At 45.9% G+C, this 25943-nt stretch overlaps 1 protein-coding gene across 3 annotated transcripts in view; it reads right to left on the bottom strand.

The window, feature by feature from the left end:
- Window positions 1-1729: 1729 nt before the first annotated feature.
- Window positions 1730-25943, bottom strand: part of ERS (glutamate tRNA synthetase) — a 30420-nt gene continuing 6206 nt past the window's right edge. For 2 of the 3 annotated variants that reach the window (XM_086824872.1, XM_086824874.1), the window contains 10 exons: window positions 12699-12881; window positions 12482-12600; window positions 12183-12231; window positions 11015-11116; window positions 10834-10936; window positions 10665-10728; window positions 10362-10476; window positions 9856-9956; window positions 9561-9717; window positions 1730-2235 (listed from right to left, as the gene is read on the bottom strand). In XM_086824872.1, the coding sequence (XP_086680998.1) occupies window positions 1993-2235; window positions 9561-9717; window positions 9856-9956; window positions 10362-10476; window positions 10665-10728; window positions 10834-10936; window positions 11015-11116; window positions 12183-12231; window positions 12482-12600; window positions 12699-12881 (1236 nt within the window). In that variant the 3' untranslated portion in view covers window positions 1730-1992. Of the gene's footprint in view, window positions 2236-9560; window positions 9718-9855; window positions 9957-10361; window positions 10477-10664; window positions 10729-10833; window positions 10937-11014; window positions 11117-12182; window positions 12232-12481; window positions 12601-12698; window positions 12899-25943 lie in introns of all 3 variants that reach the window. The other variant, XM_086824873.1, reaches the window with a different exon arrangement.

Below are 25943 nucleotides of genomic sequence, written 5' to 3' on the forward strand. Positions count from 1 at the left end.
CATTTCGGTGTGACAATGAAGTGAGTTCAGAATGGACGACCTAGCGCACCCACAAGGGAAGTAGCATTTATGACTCTACAACAAAGTACCATACGACACTTGTTTCATTTTTAACTCTTAAGACAAAGTACCAAACAACACTTGTTTCAATAAAGGCTAAAGTAAGCTCTTGACATGAACACCTAGTATGACTATTCGTCACAAATCACGCCATCTCATCTTGTTGACACTTTACTGTTGTCTAACTCTAGCATTAATTTACCATTTGAACCAATCTTCCTTTGATAATGCCATATTTCAACTACCAATGTTAATAGCAAATGATTGTTCCATTTTTAAGTGTATTGTTCAACCTTAATCTATTTCTACATGATCAAGAAAATTTGATTTGAAGAGTAATGGCCCACTTAAGAAATGAGAATTTGGAGAGTGTTGCTATGGTTGTATCAATAAAGAGGAATTGTTAGTTGAGTTCCATGTTAAATAAAAAGGACTATAGCATAAGGATTTGACATCATGTTACGAGGGCACGAACAAAGCCTCAACCATACCTCTCTTGTGTGCATTTTAAAGGTACTACACATCCTTTTCCAGTATTTCACATCAAATGGAAAGCCTCTGCTTCGCACCTCTTCCTAGCCACATAATCAACTCTCTAGTCTTGGAATGTCATGGGATGAGTATTAGCATATCTTGAAAGCTGGACCTTACACTAGATTGGCACAAGTAAAGGATTCTCTTATTAGAAACAGGGCCTAAATTTGACGGGTGCCTATGAAATTTTTTATGACAGGTAATTTTTTTTCCCGCCTTTCGCTTGACAGGTTTCAACAAAAAAGTTCTTGTCAAATGACATGTAAATTTATATCAACACAGATACCATAAAAAGAAGACACATAAAATAGAGAATAACCTACGGACCGGCTCTCTTTAAAATCACATTCATGCATATCTTGCCACTGCAAAATCCCTAATCATCAAAAGATATCAAATAAAAAACCACTAGATCACAATAAACCTCGGACAAAAGATTGAAAATTTAAACAATCATCAAAGTTGTGCAATCCAAAAATCACTCTAATGGCATAGCTCTCCTCTTTTTTGCTTTACCCCAAATATCAAAGACATCGTCCCAGTCAATCAAAGAACTCCCACGTGCATCAATAGATAGAAACATCAAAGCATCCAAAGTGTCTAGTCGTAAGCCAGATCTTGAGGTACTTTTGATGAAATTTTGGCGAGAAAATCCGCGCTCACATGCAGCAGTACTTGCTGGAACAACCAAACTTAATTGCCATAAATGCATCATTCAGTGCCCACACATGGCCATTGGAAATTTAGTAATAATTACTAAGCATGTCAAATTTCAATTGACTGGCAGTATTTGGAATAGCTTGTCGCGGTGACAGGCAAATTTTTTTCTCGGGCTTGTCGTTTGATAGGAATTTTTTTCAACTACCTTTTTTGACAGGCAAAATGGCCCTTGACAGGAAAAACAGCCGTCAAATTTAGGCCCTGATTAGAAACACCTGACTTCAGCGTGTAGGGCTAGCACCTTTGGAACCCAAAAACATAAAACAACTTCTGCGATGAAGGACACTAAAAATGCCATCCCCCTTGATGCATAAACCACTTGCTTGTCTGCATAGAAACAGATCAATTGAAAATACAAGGCATGCGACTTCCGAACCCTTAACACACTGCTTTCTTACAGAGACACACGAGTACCTTCCACAAAAAAAATACTCTACTAGATTAGAAAGACACCAAGGGCAGTAGACTTATGGGTCAAGATTGCCCTTTTTGTAGAATACTGAATCTATACAACTTGGCTTCTGAGCTAATCTCCGTCTATGTCACAAAGAAGCCGAAAGAGAGCCATCAAAAAGTGTGATCCCTGTTATTGCTAGGACCCATCTAAATGGGCAATTCACACTTGTATTTGCACTGGCATGCGTACTCAAAACTATACCTCTATTATCCGAATAACAATCAAGGAGTCAACACTGTGACACTTTCAGGAGGCTTCGCACTCAATTCAGCCTTACTAGACACATCATCCCACTTCATTTCTTTCAACATTCTGATACGTTCATCCAATGTAACCAAACCTGCCTGGGCACTAACTATGCCACTGTTCCCTGCCTTGTACAGTAAGTCAATAGCACTTCCAATGTCTGGTCCCACTGTTTTCCCAGTGAGGAGGAGCCTGATGGGCATAAATAGCCTTTTACCCTGCAAAATAACAGGACACACACCATAAGTCAAAATACTCCCATGTGTACATCTTCTGCTAAAATGACAATAAAGCAGCCTAGAAATCAGACCAGGGCATAATCTGGTCTAGCTCCAACTTTGGCTGGAGCTTTACAAAGAGGCTTGCAGCACGGCAGAGGATACTCCATAAGCAAGCCTCTTCATTGTGTGGCCTTAATCATGACAATCAAGGGGGCTATGATGCTTTTGAATGTCAAATGCAGTTGAGAATGAAGATGTCACACCATCCATGAACATTTCCCTTCTCTTCATGACAACATTCTTGAATGAAGCTCTCTTCATGCTGTCTGATGGCATTATCTAAATTGAACACCCTATGTTGGGGATTGACAAAAAATGCAGAAGAATTGATGGTATCTCCAAATCCAAAAGCTACCATATGTGATATGGTTTGATGCGTTTTGCAAGCTCCATGAGTCATGGACGATGCATGCCAGGAAAGCAATTTTCAGCTCTGTCACAAGAAGTGAAGAGCTGAATTTTCAGACGCCGATCCTAAGTTGGATGCCCTACCTGCTCCAAGTTGGGGAGAGGCTTCTTATTGCTTCTAAGTTGAAGTAAAACACCCTATTGGGAAGTTTCTGGTCTCCAAATTGAGACAGGGATCTCGTCCTAAGTTGGATAGCCTCCTCTCCTAAGTTGGAGCAGATGTCGATCACTTTTCAGTTGTAGTGAAGAACCCTATGTTGGGAAAGCCACCTTCTCTAAGTTGAGAATAAGGAAGTGATTCTAAGTTGAATCTAACTCGGTCCTTGTTAAATATTAATAGTAATGAATGTGAGAATAAACAGGTGCTCTATAGTTGTGTAAATTGGCACCTAATTCTAGATTTAATAAAGCGGTTCTAGTGTGTGTGAACAGCCGCTAGTGTGTGGGTTCTTTTGTGTGGGAACAACCTCTTAAGTAAGCAATGATGTATGTAATTGACACCTCTTAGGGACACTTGGCATCATAGTTTGACATGTGGTGGCAGCATATGTATGCACCTTGTAACGGAGGGTCTCTCCTCCTATAAAAGGACCATTATCATAATGATTAAGCGTACCTAATTTTTTAGTTTATCTCATGTCCCCTCTTGCTAATCACTCGTGTTTAACCATGTGATTAAACCCTAATACCAAACATCTGGTATGAGAGCGTCTGCACCTCTGCCTGTCCAGAGCCGATTTGCGCCACCAATTGTGGCCGTGCTAGTGGACAGCAAGCCACCGCACTAGTGCAGAGAGAGCCAGCACCACCAGCGGCTCCACCCAGCACTGTCTGAATCCACAGCAGCTCCGCTGACCTCGTGACACATCCAGCTGCTCTGCCCAATATCAATTGACCTTGTGACAACTCTGTCCAGATCGCTCAGCTTGCTTCCGCCACTGCAAGTCCAGTACTGGCGGCCCAACTTTTGCCCTGCCATTCACCTGTACAGCTCATCTTCCATCTCTGCCCATGCACTCCGTCCAGCACACTCCTCGGCAGCTCCAATTTGCCCTCGTCATCAGCTTCCTGGGATCTTGTTCAGCATCAGTGGCAAGACTTAGAGGTATTGGTTTTTTCTTTTTTCTTTTTTCTTTTTTTTTGGGGAGGGGGGGGGGGGGGGGGGGGGGGGGGGGGGGGGGGCGCTCTCTCTTGGTGATATGGCATCCATAGCATAGTCACCAGAAATGGGAAACGGGAACAAAACCGGCACCCCCCAGAATCGGAAACGGAAACAGGTAGGAAACGGCACATAGACTCAGCCAGTAGGTCGGCTGCCCGACCCGACACTTCTGCCTCAGCCACTTTGCCGACGTCTCGGCTGGCCGACCCGACAGCTTGGCCACGGCCGCTGCCATGTCGCACATGGAGGATCACCACAAGCTCCTCCTCGCACCTTGTGTGCATCTCTATGTGTGCACGCATCTGGCTGTTTTTAAAGGGAGAGAAAATGTACTCGTTGAATTCTGATTGAGACGTTTTTTTCTAAACATTGTTATTTTTATTTGTTGCACGACGATATGCTATAATGTGGGTTACGTTTAATAAATAAACATATTGGGTAACATTTATAAAAAAACGATTAGGACCTTTTTTTACGATTTTTCTCACGTACATTTTCTCCAGCCATTTATCCAGGTCTCCCACCGTTCCACGCACATTTCTTGCAGTTTCCGGACCCATTTCTTGTAACAAGATAGGCATGGCCATTTCCGGCCGTTTCTAGGTGTGAAGGGGATGGGAAACGCGTTTCCACGTTTTCCACCCCCGTTTCTCACGTTTCTTGTGACTATGATCCATAGGCACTCTAGTTCTTGTGCACATATCTCAGAGCTTTGTTGTACTCGCTCGAGTATACATTCTTTCTTTGGTATACTTTGGCGATTGCATCCTTAATTTTGTCATATCTTGGTGTTGTGTGTACACATTCCTGTTTTCTAGTGTGTTTCCTATAAGCTTTGAGTGCAAAAAAGTTCTCATCCAAGTTTTCATTGCACATCATATTGCTTTGGGAAATCCAGCATTGTGAGGATATCGATGTTGGAAATATGGTTGCAGGAATGTGCGCGCGCGCACACAATGAAGAAGCTCAAAGGAGCACACAATGAGATAATAGATAGATAATGAATGTGTGCTGTACAAAGATGAATACCCCAAGATGGTGTATACTAGCACAAGGGAAAAAAACCTCCTAAAGAGGAAAAAAGTGTCCCGGTTGGTCCTAGTGTGTTCACACACATCACTACCAAATATGGCTACAAATCCCCCCTGGAGTGATGATGTGAACAAGGGATGAGCTGGCACTACAAGTACAAAGACGTGCCAGGCTCTTTGGACTTTGATAGGGAGCCCAGACTAGTCCCCAAAGAAAAGTAAGTTTAAGGCTTTGCGAAAAACTTCATGAATCTGCCAAGTTGTCCTGTGTTGGCACAAAGCCAGGATGATTTCCCCTGCAGTGCATAATAGTAGTGCACCTCAATGTGCTTTGTGCGAGCATGAAAAACGGGATTCCTCGCAACTGCCATAGCGCTTTGACTATCAGTGAAGATGGTAGTGACTGAGGACTCGCCAATACCCAAATCAGCAATAAGGCGCCTAAGCCAAACACACTCAACTATAGTTGTAAAATGTGGCCATGTACTCAATTTCACAGCTAGAAGTGGCCATAGTGGGTTGCTTCTTGCTGAGCCATGATATACATGAATCACTAAGATGAAAGCAAAAACCACTCCAAGACACTCATGTGTCATAACATCCAGCCCAATCTGAGTCTGTAAATGCATGCAGTTATGATTTACCTCCCTTGGGATAAAATAACCCAAAGTGCTTGGTGCCCTTCAGGTAACGGAACACCCGTTTGACAAACTGCCAATGCTTTATGTCTAGGCTATACATAAATCTGCTCAATATTGAGACCGGTGTAAAAACCCTGTGCAACCAAGTATGCATATATCTTTTCGGACCATGCTTTGGGAGCCTCCTTAAGACCATATAAAGCTTTCTTCAAGCATACTTTTGATTCCTACCTTTTCTGAACAAAACCACAAGGCTGAGATACATAGACCTCCTCATGCAAATCTCCATTAAAGAAAACAGTTTTGATATCCAACTGACATACATTCCAACCTTTATGTGCTACTAATGCAATGATACTCTACATGGTAGTCATATGACATGTGGGTGCAAAGGTTTTACCATAGTCGATGCCTTTTTCCAATGCATAATCCTTTGCAACAAGCCTTGCTTTGTATCGCTCGACACTATCGTCAGCTTTACGTTTAAGCTTGTAAGTCTATTTCGTATCAATGACCTCCTTTCCACCACGAGGTAAGTCTACCAAATCCCATGTATCGTTTTTGAGTGTCGAATCATACTCAGATTGCATAGCACTCATCTAATTTTCAGATTCATCAAAGAAGACAGGTTCCTCTTCATTACATAAATTGGCAATAAGAGCATGACATGACTTGACATGAGATACGTGATGAAAACCTACACGTGTTCTGCTAGGCAAAGGTGTGGCCAATTTACTGTCGAGTAGTGTTTGCACCAACCATTTTGGCATACTTTTTAACTCCTCAATTTCCCTTCTTTCCTCATCAAATGCATCATCCACATAATTGCCAAAACATTAACAAAGGAGAATTCTATCGATTCAGCCTCAATCAACTCCAAAAAGGCTTCTAAGTTTAGATGGAGAAGACAAAATAAAGTCATCCATGAGAGACAAATAAAGGAAGAATCTTAAGAAGCAGCAAGGTGTGCACAACAACATTAAAAAGAGAGAAACAAAAAGAGATGGAGGTATCTTACAATTAACCAAAAGATGCCAAGCAAATAGACTTATCACTACCAGAGGAAGAGTCCAAAAAGAATTAGATATCTATTTAATTAACCCCTGAGGCCATCAATAGGCTGAAAAACATGCTGATTTGTAACCTCTGTTGGCTGATTTTCAGCATTCCTTTGAGTATCCAACTGCTCTACATCAATGTGTCCTACATTGAACAATGGAAAGAGTGAGTAACTGTTCTATGGATAGGAATCAACGGCTGTGCCTCTTGAATGGGGAAAAAAGCGTTGATCCCAATGATCCAAGTGCAAGTTTCTTCCTTGAACTGACTAAGTATCTTATAGATGTAATTGGATCATCTCGATCAGAAATGATCTTGACTACGTTAGAGTAAAAAGTTATCCTGGTGGAATCGCCCGTGCTTTCCGGTAAAGGAAGTTTTTCCGGGTTCGGTTTTGGAACAACCGACGGATTAGTCGCTTATCTGGATATCCGTGGGCAAGGCCCCGAGTGTGGGACCCCTGTCCCGCGCGAGAAGCGCTACTTCCGCTGCCAGTACCCCGAATCCGTTGCTCGGTGGGAACAGGGATCTTACATTTCATCGCAGACCACCTTACCAAGGTAACAAACCTAAAAGAACAGTTGTTGAATATAGATAAGGTAGTTGATAACAGGAAAAAAATTTGGTCACCACCATTCTTAATTCCTTACCTGACTCCTACTAGAGTTTTCACACTCTCTGAATCTCTCTATGAGAGGAGACAATCCTATATCCTTTGAGGTGCTGGTTGGATTACTTCTCCATGAAAAGCGAACAAGGAAGAACAGATCCTGATGCAAGCAAAGGAGACCAAGACTTCTTCTCTAGGGACAAAAGGCAAAGTGAACTCGTCATAGTGTGACACCAAGAAGAAGAAAGGGAAGTGTCCTTACTACAACAAGCCAGGGCACTACATCGAAGAGTATCGGAAGAGAGTTGCAAAACTGAAAGCTGATGAAGACTCTCCAAACTCTGATACTTCTACCTCCGACGACAAGAAGCAGCAACTAGATGAAAAGCAAACATAGTCCATGATGAGTGGGCTTTCTAGCCATATTATCACTATGGAAGGGAATGTTAAATATTAATAGTGATGAGTGTGGGAATAAACAGGTGCTAGGTGGTTGTGTAAACTAACATCTAATTCTAGGTTTAATAAAAGTGGTTCTACTGAGTGAACAGCCGCTAGTGTGGATTCTTTTGTGTGGGAACCACCTCTTAAGAGGATCTTATGTAAGCAATGATGTATGTAGGTGACACTTCTCCCATAAAAGGACCATTATCATAATGATTTAAGCGTGCCTAATCTTTCACTTTATCTCGTGCCCCCTCTTACTAATCACTCTTGTTTAACCTTGTGATTAAACCCTAATACCCAACAGTCCTGAGTTGGAACAAGATCTACCTTACTCTTTAGTACGACTAGGAGAATTTTACGATTGAGGGGAACTATTTCGAAGGAGGGGAGATGTCACCATTTGGTCTTGACATCCCCACTTCTAACAAGTGTCCAGTAAGACCGGACTGGACGATCGTGTGGTCAAGTACAAGATCTGTAAACGGTAGATTTCCAAATTACATATGCACATTATGCATGTGCTGGTTAGATGAATTGCTATAATAATGCCTTGATTTTGTGTGCTGCTTGCGCTGCCATGGGTCAGTCTTGTAGCATCAGGGACTCCCGGAACTATTGGGCTACAAGACCGTGTGTGTGTCCGGGACGTGTTTGTTGACTAGTGCTTGACATTTTGCAGGGCTTCAAAGTGGTGCAGCCCAAAAGCTTTGTTTTGGGACTTGGACAAATATTCAGTTTTATGTGTTCACTCTCATTAATGAGTGACTGTGAACACCATTAATGTCGGCATTGGGCACTTGAGTAAGATGGGCACCCTGTACCTCATTTCAGCCAGGCACCCTCTTCTATAGCCTATGTGGGGTGCCCAGGCACATTTTGAGTAAGTGTGGGCACCATTGGCGGTGGGCTTGCCATGCACTTGGCAAAACATTCCCATGCATGGTCACCTACCCCACTCCAAGCATCTCCTAGACTATGCGCCCCCATCAGTTGTACCATCTCCAGCTGCACACCCTGTACAGCCAGATCAACATATCTGCCTGCTGTGTACAGCTGTACAGCACCATCTGCTGCTGAATGGCCGCCTGTACAGAGCATACCCGCCTGCTGCTAATACTGCCCAATGCCTGTACGGCCTAATCCACATGCTGTACAGCCTGTATCCATCATTGTACAGCCAGTTGAAGCAGAACCAGTTGCTCCTGCCTCCTACACCTTCATTGGAGAGAGAGCTTCTGTGCCTGGTGTCTATGAAGATGTTCATGTATGTTGCTGCTGGTGCATTGTGATGATTGAAGACGAGGGATCATTGTCCTACAGATGGAACTTACCACCTGCACAAGTTTCACAAAACCAAGAATCTACATCTCAAGGTTAACAAGTTTATCCATGGAAGCAGCCAAGTTAGATCAATAAGGTTATCATTTCTCAGATAACTCATATAAGCGCTCAATTAATGGGTTCCCAGTTAGTCTCTCTTTAAATGCAATCCTAAAACTTGGAACAAGGTATTCGCTTTAAGGTTGTCAGGCCTGGGAGGTGAACAACAAAAGAACCCTTCAAACCAAACGTCTTTACAGGCTTCAAGTTACATGTTTCTTACACTAGCAGAGCATAAAGTTAAGATCCAAGAGCTGACGTGCAGGTTGAAGTACTTACAGGAGAACAATGATCATGTTAAACTGGGTCCTAAGGGTGGAGCAGTAAACTCTAACATGGAGTGGCATATACATTAGATTGAGAAGCATCATAGATTGATCCACTGGAAGATGTAATTCAGTTGAAATTTTTGTATTAGAAATGCAATAAGAAGAGTGATACAAAACAGGTGCAGTCACAAGTATCATGCAAACACAGCATCAACAAGTGTTTGTAAGACTTTGAAAAAAAGCTGATAAACACACCTTCCTCTTCAGAGATTTTCCAACACCTTTCACCCATTTTTGCCAGTCATCATGCCCAGTTTTGATCGCATTTTGTAACTCTCCACTGTCATATGCATTAAGGATGGCCTCTGCCACTTCCCGCAAGTTGTCATCCACAATCTCTTTTACTTCAGGACTGCACCAAATTGACAGAAACTTCAGGCTAAATCACAGGGGGTAATTTCTTTCAATACGAATAGAAAGGTAGGTAGGGACGACCAGGAAAGACTCTTTAGCATCAAGCCTAACGCGTAAGGCACTACATGAAAATTACCTGCATAGAGATTCCTTCAGAGGATATGATAATAGATCAGTCAGCCCTTTTCCAGCATCAGAAACCACCTCTATGCCACCCTTGAGGACTTGAACTGCATCCTATTCAAGAAAAAAGAAACACGACGGATAAGCTTCTTGGGTGCATACATGACAAGTGGGAGAGTCATCGATGCCGAACAAGCATAGAGAAAATTTATCATATGACAAACAAAAGCAAAAAAAAAAAAAAGGCATCTATTAAATATACACATTCAAAGTTCGTGTCACCAACTTGAGACAACCAACATTTTGACATTCTATCCGTCTTTCATAAAGAATTATAATCCTTCCTATTCGATCTTTATGGTAAGTTGCCTCGTAAGTACTGGGAAAGATGTGTGTCTCCTCCTATTTTTTCCGATTGTAATTTGAACCCATTAGTGATACTTCCAGCTGACACGTTTCACAGAGTAAGGCAGAACTTTAGAAACAGACTTTCTTCAGCAAAACTAGTTCCAGACTTACTTCCACAAATGGCCCTTCACATTCTGCCAGGAGACCAGCTTTGTTCCAGAATTCTCCGCAAATTTGGGTGAGTTCCTTATTTGGCAGGCTTCTCAAATGCTGCCCATTAATCCACCTGTGTTAATCAAAACAATTGAGTTAATTTTCAAAGTGCCAACTGAAATGAAAAAAAAAAAAGCACAATTTCATACGACTTAAGGAGTGAAATCTACAATCCATGTGACTATGCATTACTCATACATTGCCTTTCTGATAGAGGTTTTGGTCACCACTACCTTCCAGCGTAAAGCCATGCTTACTTACCGAAGTTTGGTATTGTCAAAAATCGCCGCGCTTTTAGTGATTCGCTCAATAGAGAACTTCTCAACTTCAAAAGATTAGACATGGGTCATTATCAGAAAACAAGATTTTGACGAAAGAGTAGGTAAACCAAGCAAGCTCTGAGGTCATTGAACCTGTCTCATAGACTTACTGAGTTGATCTAGCATAAAGATCTCATCTTCTGTGCCATCATTCCATCCGAGAAGAGCTAGGTAATTTACCATTGCTTGAGGTAAAAAACCCATTTCTTTGAACTGAAATAAGCCAACATAAAAGCTTTAAACACGATACTGCATATTATAGAAAGAATATAAAGCAGCACAAAAAATCACCTGACCCACAGAAGTCGCTCCATGGCGCTTTGACAATTTGCTTCGATCAGGCGCCAAAATTAAGGAAACATGCCCAAATTTAGGCATTGCAAATCCCAAGGCCTGCAAATTTTGTAGACACAAGTGTCTAGTTTAAATGGTGTCCTGCCCCTTAAGAAAATTGCTGTAAAACCTCGCCCTGTTAACCAAAGCATGAGTGCATCATGACAAGGCTATATAACATCCAATTATTCATGCATAGCACGAGCTAGTCCCTACCACCTTAATCAGTCTATCGCATCTCAAGCCATCACTGTTCACCGATGAGGTCGATCACGAAAGAGGATGCATCCATGTAACACTCATGTAAAACTTTGCCATGATTATAATAGTTCTCCCAAATCAAACATATTAATATTGCCTGTTTCCTCAGGAATCAAATCTGAGAATCAAACATACTAATATTGCCTGTTTTGTTAGGAATCAAATTTGAGAATCAAACAGTAAGGAAACTGGTGTAAAACCTAACCAAAGCTCAAGTGCATTCTCAACCCTTTCGTGGTAGTTCACAAGGTTGTATAACATTCAATTATTCATGCATAGCACGAGCTAGCTATGGAGTTCCTACCACCTTTAGTAACTTCTTTTTTCTTGCATGGTAGACTCTAGAATATCAAGCTGTTCCGAACCATGCAAGCAATTCCATCAAGCTTACCACAAAACTAACATGTGTAAAACCTTCCTATGATTGTAAAAGTTCTCCCAAATAAAACATACTAAAATGTGCCTGTTTCCTCAGGAATCAAATTTAAGAATAACACACCCCCGCCCCCCGCACCCCCCCGAGCTTAAACCAAGTTTTCCTGTACAAAATGTACAAAGGATTAAAGCTCTTGGAGGCATACCGCTAATGCTCAATGCAACCCCCTAACAGCCAGATTATGTCATTGGTGTGGTAGGCATTTGCCGTTGTGCCAGCCAACTTTACTGTATTCCCAAACCCAATGGTAGGCATTAATGGCTATGCCAATGGGCTTATTAGATTTCCAAGACAGACTTGTAATGCCCTTGATGGCAATGTGAGAAAAGAATTCAGATGCAGATTGATAACCTTTTCCCTCGCACAAGAACAAGAATAAGATGATGAAATGAAACTTCTAATCTTCATGTGGTGTTACAGCAACTTTACCTGATAAATCAAAGCCTGGCGCAATGTATTGGGGAGGTGCTCCTCTGCCCTGAACAGAGTAAGATGTCAAATCTTGAAACATTCAGTCAAGCTGACAGAATTATAATCAAACTCTTTTTTCTGAACACACTTAACTTCAAAGTGGAATCGTCATGAAACCAGACTGTAGTAAAAGTATCCAAAACACTATGGAAAGCCATTGTTAACCAGGCACAAGGGAAAGCGCTCGTGAAACCAAATAGCTGAACAATAAAAAACAGTCGTGAAAAACAACTGGCCAAGCTGTTCAAGTGCCTGACCTGATGACATGAGAAATTCCCATGGTAGCATCATCAACAGCCACACAAAAATTGTATACTGGTTGTCCATTGCTTCTCAGAATAATAAAATCCCCAAGAGTATCCAGAGCCCATGATACCTTCCCATTAGATACAACACATCAGCATTAAGTGTGAAACCATGTGAAACTTTCTAACAGGACCTGATTTGATTGCTGGATTCGTCGTGTAAACTTACTTCACCACGGATCAGATCATCAATTTTGACAGAGCCCTCACTTGCAACACGAAACCGATACGTGTATGGCTTGCCTTTTGCTAGCTCAGCCTCAACTTCATCCTGGCTGGCCTTTGCCCACTTTCCATTGTACCTAGGTGGAAGATTCTTAGCTTTTGCTTCCTCGCGCATTGCTTCGAGTTCCTGGAGAGTAACAACACCTTCAGCCTTTAGAATATTACGACAGCTCCCGGCATGGCAACAGATCTCACTCCTAAGAGAAGAGCATGAAGAAAAAAAAATGAAATTACAAAATCACTCCAGGTAAAAACCCCAAGGAATGAGAAAATCTTGAAATAGTCATCAACTTGCCTGAGTGAATCAAAAACTGCAGCCAAAGTACATAAATTTCCAAAGTCAAATGCAGGCAAAAGCAAAGCTCTTATCAGAATTCATGATAATGCTCTCATGAACCTCCTCTAACATCACAGAAAACTAATGCTAATGTACAATAAGTGTCTCAAAAATGTGTAAAGAGCCGTATGGAATGAAATGATTTCTTTCATGATGTCAAAGCTCCCCTTGGCACATGACCTGTCTAAATCACACCTGAAAACCCCATGGCTGTTATGTGCATGATTGGCTGCCTCCTGGCGCTAATCGCAGGTGCCCAGAGCTACCGGGCGTACCACAGCTACTGCTGGCTAAACTGTACCTGTTGTACCAGCTGCCATGTCATCATTAGAGCCTGCAACGCTGTTTGTACAGCCAAACCAGCTTTAGACATGGCTGTACCTCCTGCTGAAAGTGGTCAACCAGCTCCCATGAAGCTCTGCTCTACAGCCAGGGTGTCTGTGAACCACAGTTGTGGGAAACTGGGAAATGGAAGCAGATTTTTCCAGGGGACTGAAACGGAAACACCATGTCAGCAAAAAAGAAGGGAGGCTGCTGGGGGGGGGCAGTGTGGTTTCATATAACAATAAATTGAAACATGCCATAAAATCAAACATAGCAAGAGTGTAGACTCTACACTCTGAAATCTAAGACGTAGATTCTACAGCTTACCCCTCAGGATTGAACACTTCCTATTCCTTAAAGCTTTTGACTCACCGTGATCTGCTGGAACATCATCTTGGGCCTCAAAATGCTTTTTGTGAAAATCTTATGCCGCCTCCACATTGCACAACCTCCTAAACTGTACCAGCATCTTCATCGAGCTTGTGAAAGGGGATGTATAAATCCTGGATATACTCTTGCTTCATCCTTGTTAGCAAGCGCAAGTTTGCATTAACAAAGACCAGATCATCTGCTTTTTGCGTTCCAAGCCGGTTTCTCTTCTTTGTGTGGATGTGGCTGAAGGTGCTCCACAATCGCTCCAATGCTGAGCAAGAGAAAACTTGGCTCAATATTCGAATGGCCAAGTTTCACATGCACAGTTGTGGACATGGCTAACCTCAAATCCAATCCTTGATTTAGGTAGCAATTTTGGGGTAGATTTAGGGCACTAGCAGGCTCAATCAAGGAAGAGGCAGCAAGTCCACCATTATCAGGCTTCAAGAGGTTGGCCGACAGGAGGTGCTCACACATGGGTACCATCAAGGCTTGCCAACACAAGTATTCAAGGCTTTTAGCATTTTTACCTGAGTCGTGGACAATTAGAGCTGGCCGACAGCAGCAGTCAGCCAGGTTACAGGACGTATAGGCTAGGCCAGCATTCAGTCATAATGTTTGTTCCGCACTTGGGGCCGGTCACAGTCGGTCATTAGATAAGTCTGATAAGTCATAATTCAGTCCTCTTTGGGAAGGCCAAAGGCCATAGCAATTGTACAATCAGATACATCTTTTCGTACCATATCAATATACTTAAAATACGCTTGATCCCTCTCTCCTCTCTGTCGTCCATTCATTGTGATTGCATTACTGTTTCTAATCAACAGGCTTAGGGCTGGATCAAGTACAGTAAGGCTTCCACGCATGCAACACCAAGTTTTGGAGCTTAGGAGAATCAGCTCCAAAGTCCTCCCACCAAGTTCCACCACCAACATGGAACCTGAGAAATATATAATGATAGGCTCTATGTTCATAGCAAGAGATTTGCAATGCTCATTGTACTATACAATTTTAAAAGCCTTAAGATTACCTGTCACGCTGAGCATCGCTCCATCCAAACATGCCCTCCTTGCCTCGATAGAGGAACTTTGAACTACCTCACTATCTACCTGTTGTTGTCTTCCCTTGTGTTGAGACTCAAGGTCCAACACATGTGCAGCACTACGAAGCGGAGAATAGTACTCGTTCCATCTGCCAACAACAAATTCCTCTGAAACCGGCCTTCAGAAATCTGACGGGCGGTGGAACAAAACACTCGCACACAAAACACTTCATCACTCATGGGAACCTGAAAAAAGTAAAACAAATAGGGGGAGCTACAGTGCTCCTGCAAATAGTACAAGGACACTGATGTCAGAATACGCAACGGAGATGATGACCAGATCTGGGAACACGAGCAAAAAAATGCATGCAGAAAAACAGCACAAGAGAGAGAGAGATGTAGGCATGTAACTCTGCTCTGATATACACAAAAAGATCCCGGTATGATACAACGAGTGGTATGGGGGTGGGGGCCTATTTATATGCCCCCACATGTGCAGTCGGCCTGCTGAAAAAGGCTCCACGACTGCATATACAGTCGGCCAGCAGCATGCAGCCAGTCGGCCAGCTCTGAGGGTCCACGACTGCATCAAGTACAGTCGGCCAGCTCCAGTACACACATCTGATGTAGTCAGCCAGCAAATGGATCCTCCTACCAACTCAAGGCTGCCTCCCAAGCCACAGAAAAATGGGAAAAAATAGGGGAAAAATGCGGGGAGTGAGGAAAAATGATAAAACACCTGATAAGGGCGGGCACACCCACAACAAAGGCCCTGGTGTATAAATCTAGACAGGAGATGACTTCTAACACCCCCTCTCAGCTCCTGGTTGTGTAACCAACCACAGGGAGCTGGGATGCCGCCTGAGCAAATCCTGAGAGAGTGACTTCGTGAAGAGGTCCAACGTACTGTCCTCCGTCGAACAGAACACTAGCAAGATGTCATCAGCAACGATCTGTTCACGAACAAAGTGCCTCTCGATGACCATGGGTTCCTCCAGTGGAAGCCCAAGCCTGCAATGTAACCTCTGCATCCGCACCACCTCACAAGCAGCATCACAAACAGCCCGGTACTCTGCCTCTGTTCTCGACAAGGCAAAAGATGACTGTCTCCTACCGCTCCAAAAAACTGCTCCTAGGCCTGAAGTAGATCTCCTCGTGTCCGGATCTCCTCCCCAAACCAAGTCACTCCAACCATGGAGTCAGACTCCATCCAACAATCCCCCTCCTGTGTAAAAGAGTCTATGATCCTTCACATGGCGCAGAAACCACAGGAAACGCAATCCTGTCTCCCAAAGAGACATCTGCAACCATGAGCTCAACTGCCTCATCAGGAAGCTCCCGTCCAATCTGGTGTCCATCAACCAGATCAATGAACCATACAGCTTCTGAGTCACATAGACATCACACTGCTCACAAGGATCAACACCTGTTACGGTGCACAAACAAGTCCTGGAAACCTGATGAAACCTGTCAACCACCCCCTCTGAATCCGGAACCACAAAGCCTGGAGAAACCACCTCCTTCTGCAAGTAAGCACTGCCACCTGCTTGGCTTTCCGAAAGGTCCCCGTGGAAAGAACATCCTCATCTACTGGAGGTTCTTTGTCCCGAATACTACGAGACATCAGAGCATAAGTGACTTGTTCAGCTTCCTCTGACTGACGAACACAAGAACTATCAGTACTGGAAAGTTCCTGCCAACTGCTGTCATCTACTGGCAAGCTATCCACCACCTGGTCTCGGAAAGCCCGCACCTGCAACGTATCCACACTTAAGTGGCCATTACCAGACTGCCACTCATCACAAACCTGAGGACCTGGGAGAGAGAGTGCTGAAAGCCTGTAAACTCCATTCTCCACTCCACCTTCCCAAACCACTTGGCCTGTTGCTTTGTCCTGGAGAGCAACAAAATGCTCATCAAACTCCACCTGTACGCCAGTCTTGCACACCTGATGCACTGACAACAAATGAAAACCAAGTGCCGGAACATACAACACCTGGGAGGAATGCTTCCCCCATTTGCCATCGGGAACTATCTCCATCCTGCCCTCACTGTGAACTGGGATAGTGGACGTATCCCCAGTAAGAATGTGACCAGAAAGCCTGCAGAGATCCTGTAAACTGGAACGGGAAGGAGTCATGTGCCTGGAAGCACCACTATCGAGAATCCACTCCCGAGTATCCGTTGCGGAGAGTCTTCCAATCTCCTCCCTGCCTGAAGAAAATGAAACATCGGTGTCCATCACCTCCAGGTGCACAAAAGCCGAAGTCTTCATGATTGCTGCTGAGGAATCGTCACCCTTCTCGGTCTTCTGTTTGGTACACTGCCTCCAATAGTGGCCTCTCTCGCCACAATCATTACAGGTCCTCTCTGCCTTCAGTTTCCGATGAAGCCTTTCCTTTGCCCGAGTTACGGCCTTTCGACCGTTGGCCAGTAAAGGCCTCCGAACCTCCACCCTGAGGAGGGTTCGTGAATCGTTCCTCCTGGTCCAGGACCATGGGCACAAGCTCCTCCCACGTGATGGTGCTGAGCCTGCCACTGGTAATCAAAGACGAGTAAAATGCTGAGTACGAAGAGGGCAAGTGCGACAGCAACGTTATGGCCATGTCCTCTGATGATATCTCCTTCCCAGCCTGAAGAACTTCCTGCTGAAGAGCCTGCAGCTTGTTAATATGCTCCCGCATCGTCGACGACTTTGCAAGGCTCATAACCCGCATCTGTACTTCCAAGGAAATCCTCTTCATGGGCAATACCCTGTTGTAAAGTGAGGCCAAATGCTACCATATACCTCTGGCCAGCGTCATATGCTTTACATGATTGATTACCTGGGGTGTGCAGTTGAGGAAAATAAACGAACGGACACTGGCGTTGACACGATCCCGCATCTGTGTCTGGGCCTCCCGGTCCTTTCGGATCGACGGTAACTCCTCTTCCTCTACTTCCGGCCGTGGAACACCAACAACGACGAAATCGGCGAGGTCGTAGGACTCCAGAACAGATTCCATCATCACCTTCCATATGCCGTAGTTGCTCTCGTCCAACTGACAGTGACGGTCCACCAGGAACGTGGGGAGTGTCGGGATCTTCACATGTCTCTCGGCCATCTCAAACAGATCTGCCATTGCGGGGATGTACTCTGAAAAGGGTGGGTGGGTGGGAACAAAGAAGGAATAAAACCTGCAAGTGGCTGTCCAGCAAATCAGCCCACCTTCCTCTTGCTTCTCCTCTTCCCGAACAGTCCAAAACAGTCCACCAATCAGCCACAAAACAGTCCCCCTCTTGCTCACACAAATCCCAAGAACTGTCTAGAGCCTAGGCTCTGGTACCATGTCAGAATACGCAGCGGAGATGATGACCAGATCTGGGAACACAAGAGCAAAAAAACGCATGCAGAAAAACAGCACGAGAGAGAGAGATGTAGGCGTGTAACTCTGCTCTGATATACACAAGAAGATCCCAGTATGATACAATGAGTGGTATGGGGGTGGGGGCCTATTTATATGCCCCCACATGTGCAGTTGGCCTGCTAAAAAAGGCTCCACGACTGCATATACAGTCGGCCAGCTCTGAGGGTCCACGACTGCATCAAGTACAGTCGGCCAGCTCCAGTACACACATCTGATGTAGTCGGCCAGCAAATGGATCCTCCTGCCAACTCAGGGCTGACTCCCAAGCCACAAAAAAATGGGAAAAAATAGGGGAAAAATGCGGGGAGTGAGGAAAAATGATAAAACACCTGATAAGGACGGGCACACCCACAACAAAGGCCCTGGTGTATAAATCTAGACAGGAGATGACTTCTAACAACCGATTGGCCCCAAAACGCAGTGGCGCCCCTTGCAGTATTTCTTTACTTGATCAAATATGAGTACAAAGTACAACTTGTCGAATCCTCTACCGATAGGATCCCTTATAGCTTTTCACCCAGGACTTTCCAAATAAGAACTCTCGCTAATCCAGCAAAGCATTCCATAGAGAAGGCACACGTGTACAACACCTCCCTGCTTGAAAAGGTCTTCCCCATCTCTACCATGGATCCCACAACCCTTTCCCAATCAGCAGTAGTGTTGAACCAAACCACATGTCCTTCCTATAGCCTATAGTCACAGCTTGCATGTAACCTCGAGAAGACTAGAACCTGTTCACATGAATCCAAAGACATGCTTTCCACATGAAACCAAAGACCTATATCTGATAAACCAAACTTGTATCCATAAACCATAGGCCTGTATCCTCGATACCAAAGTCCTGTTTCTTCTCGAAAGACCAATGTCTTGTTTCCATGACAGATAAATCCACATATGCACCATCCAATCACGGTGCCAAAGACCCATAGACCCGCTTCCATCATGCTGGTCTAAGCAAGTCCAGTCTGGCTGCGGAGATGCCTCAGTGACGCGGTCTGCTCCATGCTGCAGAAAACCGCCCACCTGGCTGTCACATGCAAGTAACCTGCTCCACGACCGCCATCACCCGGCCATATTCACTGTTGTGTGCCCATCCTCTATCCACACCTGGTGTCCACCTGGCTGCCCGACTAGTTGTCTGCCTAACTGACGCTTGCTTGGCTACCCACCTGTCTAGTCGCTGGTTGCTGGCAGCCGTTTGGTGTCCTTTCGCTGGCAGCAACCCACCTGGCTGTAGCCATGCGCTCAGCCCGCCTGGCTGTAACCATACGCACAACCCACCTGTCAGCGCCCAGCAACAGCAGCAACCGGTGGCGGCAGCAGCAGCAGCACCCGGCGGCGGCGGCGGCGACAGTGACAATGCCCAACAACAGCAGCAACTGCACTCGGCGGCGGCAACGCCCAACAATAGCAGTAGCACTTGGCGACAGCAGCGCCCAACAGCAACAGCAGCTGCACTCGGCGGCGGCGGCGCCCAATAGAAGCAGCAGCGCTCTAGGAGATGCGCCCGCGTAAACCAGCCAGCCAACTTCCCTGCTCTCGAATCCGCCACCTTTCGATTTATAAGGAGGTGATGCGCTTGTTAGAAGTCATCTCCTGTCTAGATTTATACACCAGGGCCTTTGTTGTGGGTGTGCCCACCCTTATCAGGTGTTTTATCATTTTTCCTCACTCCCCGTATTTTTCCCCTATTTTTTCCCATTTTTCCACTGGTTGGGAGGGTTGCCAGAGAATGCCAGGAGCACTCCAGTGCTGGCCGACTGCATACACATGAGTCATGGGCTACTGGACTGCTGGCCGACTACAGTTTCTCAGTCGTGGGCACTTTTTTGCTGGCCGACTGCATTTATGCAGTCGTGGACATTTTTCAGTAGTCGTGGGCACTTCCTATGGTGGCCGACTGCTCTCCCAGGGGCATATATATAGGCCCCCAGCCCCATACCACTATTTGTATCATTTCTCGGGATCTTCTTGTGTATATAGAGCAGAGTTACACGCCTACATCTCTCTCTCTCTTGTGCTGTTTTTCTGCCTGCGTTTTTGCTCTTGTGTTCCCAGATTTGGTCATCATTTCCGCTGCATATTCTGACATGGTATCAGAGCACTAGGCTCTAGATAGGTCTTGGGATTTGTGTGAGCAAGAGGGGACTGTTTTGTGGCTGATTGGTGGACTGTTTCGGGCTGATCGGGAAGAGGAGAAGCAAGAGGAAGGCGGGCTGATTTGCTGGACAGCCACTGGTAGGTATCAGTTCTTCTTTGTTCCCACCCACCCACCCTTTTCAGAGTACATCCCCGCTATGGCAGATCTGTTTGAGATGGCCGAGAGACATGTGAAGATCCCGACACTCCCCACGTTCCCGGTGGACCGTCAGTTGGACAGGAGCAACTACGGCATATGGAAGGTGATGATGAAATCTGTTCTGGAGTCTTACGACCTCGCCGATTTCGTCGTTGTTGGTGTTCCACGGCCGGAAGTAGAGGAAGGGGAGTTACCGTCAACCCGAAAGGACCGGGAGGCTCTGACACAGATGTGGGATCGTGTCAACGCCAGGGTCCGTTCGTTTATTTTCCTCAACTGCACACCACAGGTAATCAATCATGTAAAGCACATGACGCTGGCCAGAGGTATATGGCAGCATTTGGCCTCACTTTACAACAGGGTATCGCCCATGAAGAGGATTTCCTTGGAAGTACAAATGCGGGTTATGAGCCCTGCAAAGTCGTCGACGATGCGGGAGCATATTAACAAGCTGCAGGCTCTTCAGCAGGAAGTTCTTTAGGCTGGGAAGGAGACATCGTCAGACGACATGGCCATCACGTTGCTGTCACATTTGCCCTCTTCGTACTCAGCATTTTACTCCTCTTTGATTACCAGTGGCAGGCTCAGCACCATCACGTGGGAAGAGCTTGTGCCCATGGTCCTGGACCAGGAGGAACGATTTACGAACCCTCCTCAGGGTGGAGGTTCGGAGGCCTTTACTGGCCAACGATCGAAAGGCCGTAACTCGGGCAAAGGGAAGGCTTCATCGGAGAAGTCTTCTGAGAAGTCCGACGCTGCCGCGAGAAACTGAAGGTAGAGAGGACCTGTAATGATTGTGGCGAGAAAGGCCACTACTCGAGGCAATGTCCCAAGCGGAAGACCGAGAAGGGTGAAGACTCCTCAGCAGCAATCATCAAGACTCCGGCTTTTGTGCACCTGGAGGTGATGGACACCGATGCTTCATTTTCTTCAGGCAGGGAGGAGATTGGAGGACTCTCCGCAACGGATAATCGGGAGTATATTCTCGATAGTGGTGCTTCTAGGCACATGACTCCTTCCCGTTCCGGTTTACACGATCTCTGCAAGCTTTTTGGTCATATTCTTACTGGGGATACGTCCACTATCCCAGTTCACAGTGAGGGCACGATGGAGATAGTTCCCGATGGCAGAGGGGGGAAGCATTCCTCCCAGGTGTTGTATGTTCCGGCACTTGGTTTTCATCTGTTGTCCGTGCATCAGGTGTGCAAGACTGGCGTACGGGTGGAGTTTGACGAGCATTTTGTTGCTCTCCGGGACAAAGCAACAGGCCAGGTGGTTTGGGAAGGCGGAGTGGAGAATGGAGTTTACAGGCTTTCAGCACTCTCTCTCCCAGGTCCTCAGGTTTGTGATGAGTGGCAGTCTGGTAATGGCCACTTAAGTGTGGATACACTGCAGGTGCGAGCTTTCCGAGACCAGGTGGTGGATAGCTTAACTGTTGATGGCAGCAGTTGGCAGGAACTTTCCAGTACTGATGTTGGTAGTTCTTGTGTTAGTGAGTCAGAGGAAGCTAAACAGGTCACTTATGCTCTGATGTCTCGTAGTGTTCGGGACATAGAACTTCCAGTAGTTGAGGATGTTCTTTCCACGGGGACCTTTCGGAAAGCCAGGCAGGTGGCAGGTGCTTACTTGCAGAAGAAGGTGGTTTCTCCAGGCTTTGTGGTTCCGGATTCAGAGGGGGTGGTTGACAGGTTTCATCAGGTTTCCAGGACTTGTTTGTGCACCGTAACAGGTGGTGATCCTTGTGAGCAGTGTGATGTCTCTGTGACTCAGAAGCTGTATGGTTCATGGATCTGGTAGATGGACACCAGATTGGACGGGAGCTTCCTGATGAGGCGGTTGAGCTCATGGTTGCAGATGTCTCTTTGGGAGGCAGGATTGCGTTTCCTGTGGTTTCTGCGACATGCGAAGGATCATGGACTCTTGTACACAGGAGGGGGATTGTTGGATGGAGTCCAACTCCACGGTTGGAGTGACTCGGTTTGGGGAGGAGATTCGGACACGAGGGGATCTCCGATCTACTTATGGCCCAGGAGCAGTTTTACGGAGCAAGAGGAGGTTACATTGCAGGTTTGGGCTTCCATTGGAGGAACCCATGGTCATCCAGAGGCACTTTGTTCGTGAACAGATCGTTGCTGATGACATCTTGCTAGAGTTCTGTTCGACGGAGGACAGTACGGTGGACCTCTTCACGAAGTCGCTCTCTCAGGATTTGCTCAGGCGGCACCCCAGCTCCCAGTGGTTGGTTACACAGCCAGGAGCTGAGAGGGGGTGTTAGAAGTCATCTCCTGTCTAGATTTATACAGCAAAGCATTCCATAGAGAAGGCACACCTGTACGACACCTCCTTGCTTGAAAAGGTTTTCCCCATCTCTACCATGGATCCCACAACCCTTTCCTAATCAGCAGTAGTGTTGAACCAAACCACATGTCCTTCCTATAGTCACAGCTTGCATGTAACCTCGAGAAAACTAGAACCTGTTCACATGAATCCAAAGACATGCTTTCCACACGAAACCAAAGACCTGTATCTGATAAACCATAGACCTGTATCCATAAACCATAGACCTGTATCCTCAATACCAAAGTCCTGTTTCTTCTCGAAAGACCAATGTCCTGTTTCCATGAGAGATAAATCCACATATGCACCATCCAATCACGGTGCCAAAGACCCATAGACCCGCTTCCATCCTGCTGGTCTAAGCCAGTCCGGTCTAGCTGCGGAGATGCCTCAATGATGCGGTCTGCTCCATGCTACAGAAAACCGCCCGCCTCGCTATCACATGCAAGTAACCTGCTCCACGACCGCCCGGCGCCAGCACCCGGCCATATTCCCTCCTATGTGCCCATCCTCTGCACCGCCTTCCCACACCTGGCGTCCACTTGGCTGCCCGACTGGTTGTCCGCCTAACGCTTGCCTGGCTGCCCACCTGTCTGGTTGCTCGTTGCTAGCAGCTCGTTTGGTGTCCTTTCGCTGGCAGCAACCCGCCTAGTTGTAGCCATGCGCACAGCCCGCCTGTCAGCACCCAGCAGCACCAGCAACACCCGGCGGCGGCAGCAGTAGCTGCACTCGTTGGCAGCGGCAGCGGCAGCGGCAGCGGCAGCGGCTGCTGCTCCAAGAGATGCGTAAACCATCCGGCCACCTTCCCTGCTCTCGAATTCGCCACCCTTCGATTTATAAGGAGGTGATGCGCTTTCTCTCAAAAACGCCAAAAGCAAGGATTTAAAAACACATGCCTCCATAAAAATAATATTTTAAATCATCAAAATCAAAATCCCTTTTGTCCCCTTTCACACTTGGGCTGGCCACATATTGGTTTCCTTTTCATACCCAAACTTGATGCCTGTTCACACTTGTCCATCCCGTGCCCGTGCCCACCTACTTGTTGTCCAGAGGGAAAAACCCAGGGTCGTAACATCCTCCAGCTCCTAAATCCTACCCTCATTTGTCTCAATGGTGCGGATGTTTTCAATCATCCGATCCATCATTGTTGGAAAGAATTCTTGCCCTCGTGCTCCTCACGCTACCATATGGCAGTGTATTATCCCACATAGTGGTTGGGGTCAACTTGACCGCTCTATATAGGGCTAAATGCCCATTGGTCTCCCCTCATCCCCCACCTTTATGGTGGTTTCACAAGATCTTTGGGTGGGGGGGACCAAGCCGGTTGTTGGCATTCGCTCACATGCTCTACTTCCGCTCTGCGCGTGGTGCTCTAATGTTCTACATTCTCTCATGGTATCAAAGCCTGGTCAGCTCCTGCTCGGCATCGGGCTTCGCATCAGAGCCTCGTCAGCTCCTTCTCAGAATCGAGCTTCGCATCCAGGAGGGGTGTCACACTGCCATGTGGCAGTGTATTATCCCACATAGTGGGTTGGGATCGGCTTGACCCCTCTCTATAGGGCTAAATGCCCATTGGTCTCCCCTCGTCCCCCACCTTTACGGTGGTTTCACGATATCTTCGAGTGGGGGGGGGACCCGGCCGGTTGTTGGCCTCCGCTCATCCAATTCGCGCGTGGTGCTCTACTGTTCCACGTTCTCTCAATTGCCTGGTAAATCTTTCCCATGTATGGTACATCTCCATCCACCAAGCACATGAGATTTACAATTGGCAAGCAAATAAAAAGCAAATGCTTGACTTCCGGCCAAAAATCATCATGTACGATATTGGTAAAAAAAAGTTGCCCCAACGCTGCCTTTGAAGTAGGCCGAGATGCCCGCTCTAGGCTTACCACTTCAATGCCAATCTCTGGCTACATAGACGACAAAGCGTATGAAAATTACAAGCAAAGCGAGTATTTGGTACCTCCCGTGCCATGCTAATCCTCCGATCAGCAAGTGACCGAAGTAGCAAGGGCAACTCTTCGTCACCCTCCCTAGCTCCTAATAGTTATAAAACATAACACAAAGCCTTTTATAAATGAAGGCAATACAAACATATAAAGAAAAAACACACACCAGGATTATTTAACTCAGATTTCGAGAGACTCCTCGGGCAACAAACCCATGACTCACACATAATGAAAAAGGAGCTTAGAAAGCTGTAATATGCAGCGGAAGTCTTCGTATTGGAGGATCCTGTCACACAAATGCTCACACCGTCTTCTGTATCCTGAGTTTCGTGAGTTTAGCAATCCATTTTAATACTTCAAACTTTAAAGAGGTGAGAGAGAGATATATGAGAACTGTACACCAGATTGGGTCCTAAATTACCCACTGAAGGGCCCCCTACCCCGATAACGAGATAGTATTTGCTTTATTACTTTAGAGAGAATGACTGTGGACTATAGATAAGCCAAACGCAAGATCTCGGAGGATCGGAAGCTTGCCTGAACAGTACATGGCTGTAGAAACACCTCAATGAACTGATCTCGAGTCTATGCACTCTTCCCAAGGGCATGAGGAAGGTCTGCACACCTGAGGCTGAGAAAGGACTGCGGTGGACTTTTCTAAGCTATGTAACTATGCTGTAAATGCTTATGAATGATATGTTACCTTCACCAGATGACCTTTGCATGTATGGATGATGCACAGAAGGCAGAATACTGTTGTAGAACTGATGCTGGACTGAAACTCAGACTGTAGACTGAAACGCAATGCTGGAAACTGCTGTGGATCTGCAAACACAGGACTGAACTGTCCAGAATACTTGCTGGCTGTGATCTATGCTCAAACACAGAGGGAACCTGCTGTAATGGGGCCTGGCAGGGTGCTGTATGCAGGCGCCTATGGGCTGAAGGGACAGAACTGCTGCGTTAGGGTACAGATGGCTGCGCTTGATGGCTGTAGGGACTGTAGAGCTGCTGGCTGCTGAATGGAATGGACTGCAAGAAGGGCTGCACCTGATGACTGTGGAGCTGTGGGCTGCTTAAGGGGACTGCAAGAAGGCTGAAGCACAACACAAACTCCAG

Source organism: Cibotium barometz, chromosome 31 (genome assembly GCF_041138505.1).
Source record: "Cibotium barometz isolate CiBa-2024 chromosome 31, ASM4113850v1, whole genome shotgun sequence".
Lineage (NCBI taxonomy): Eukaryota > Viridiplantae > Streptophyta > Polypodiopsida > Cyatheales > Cibotiaceae > Cibotium > Cibotium barometz.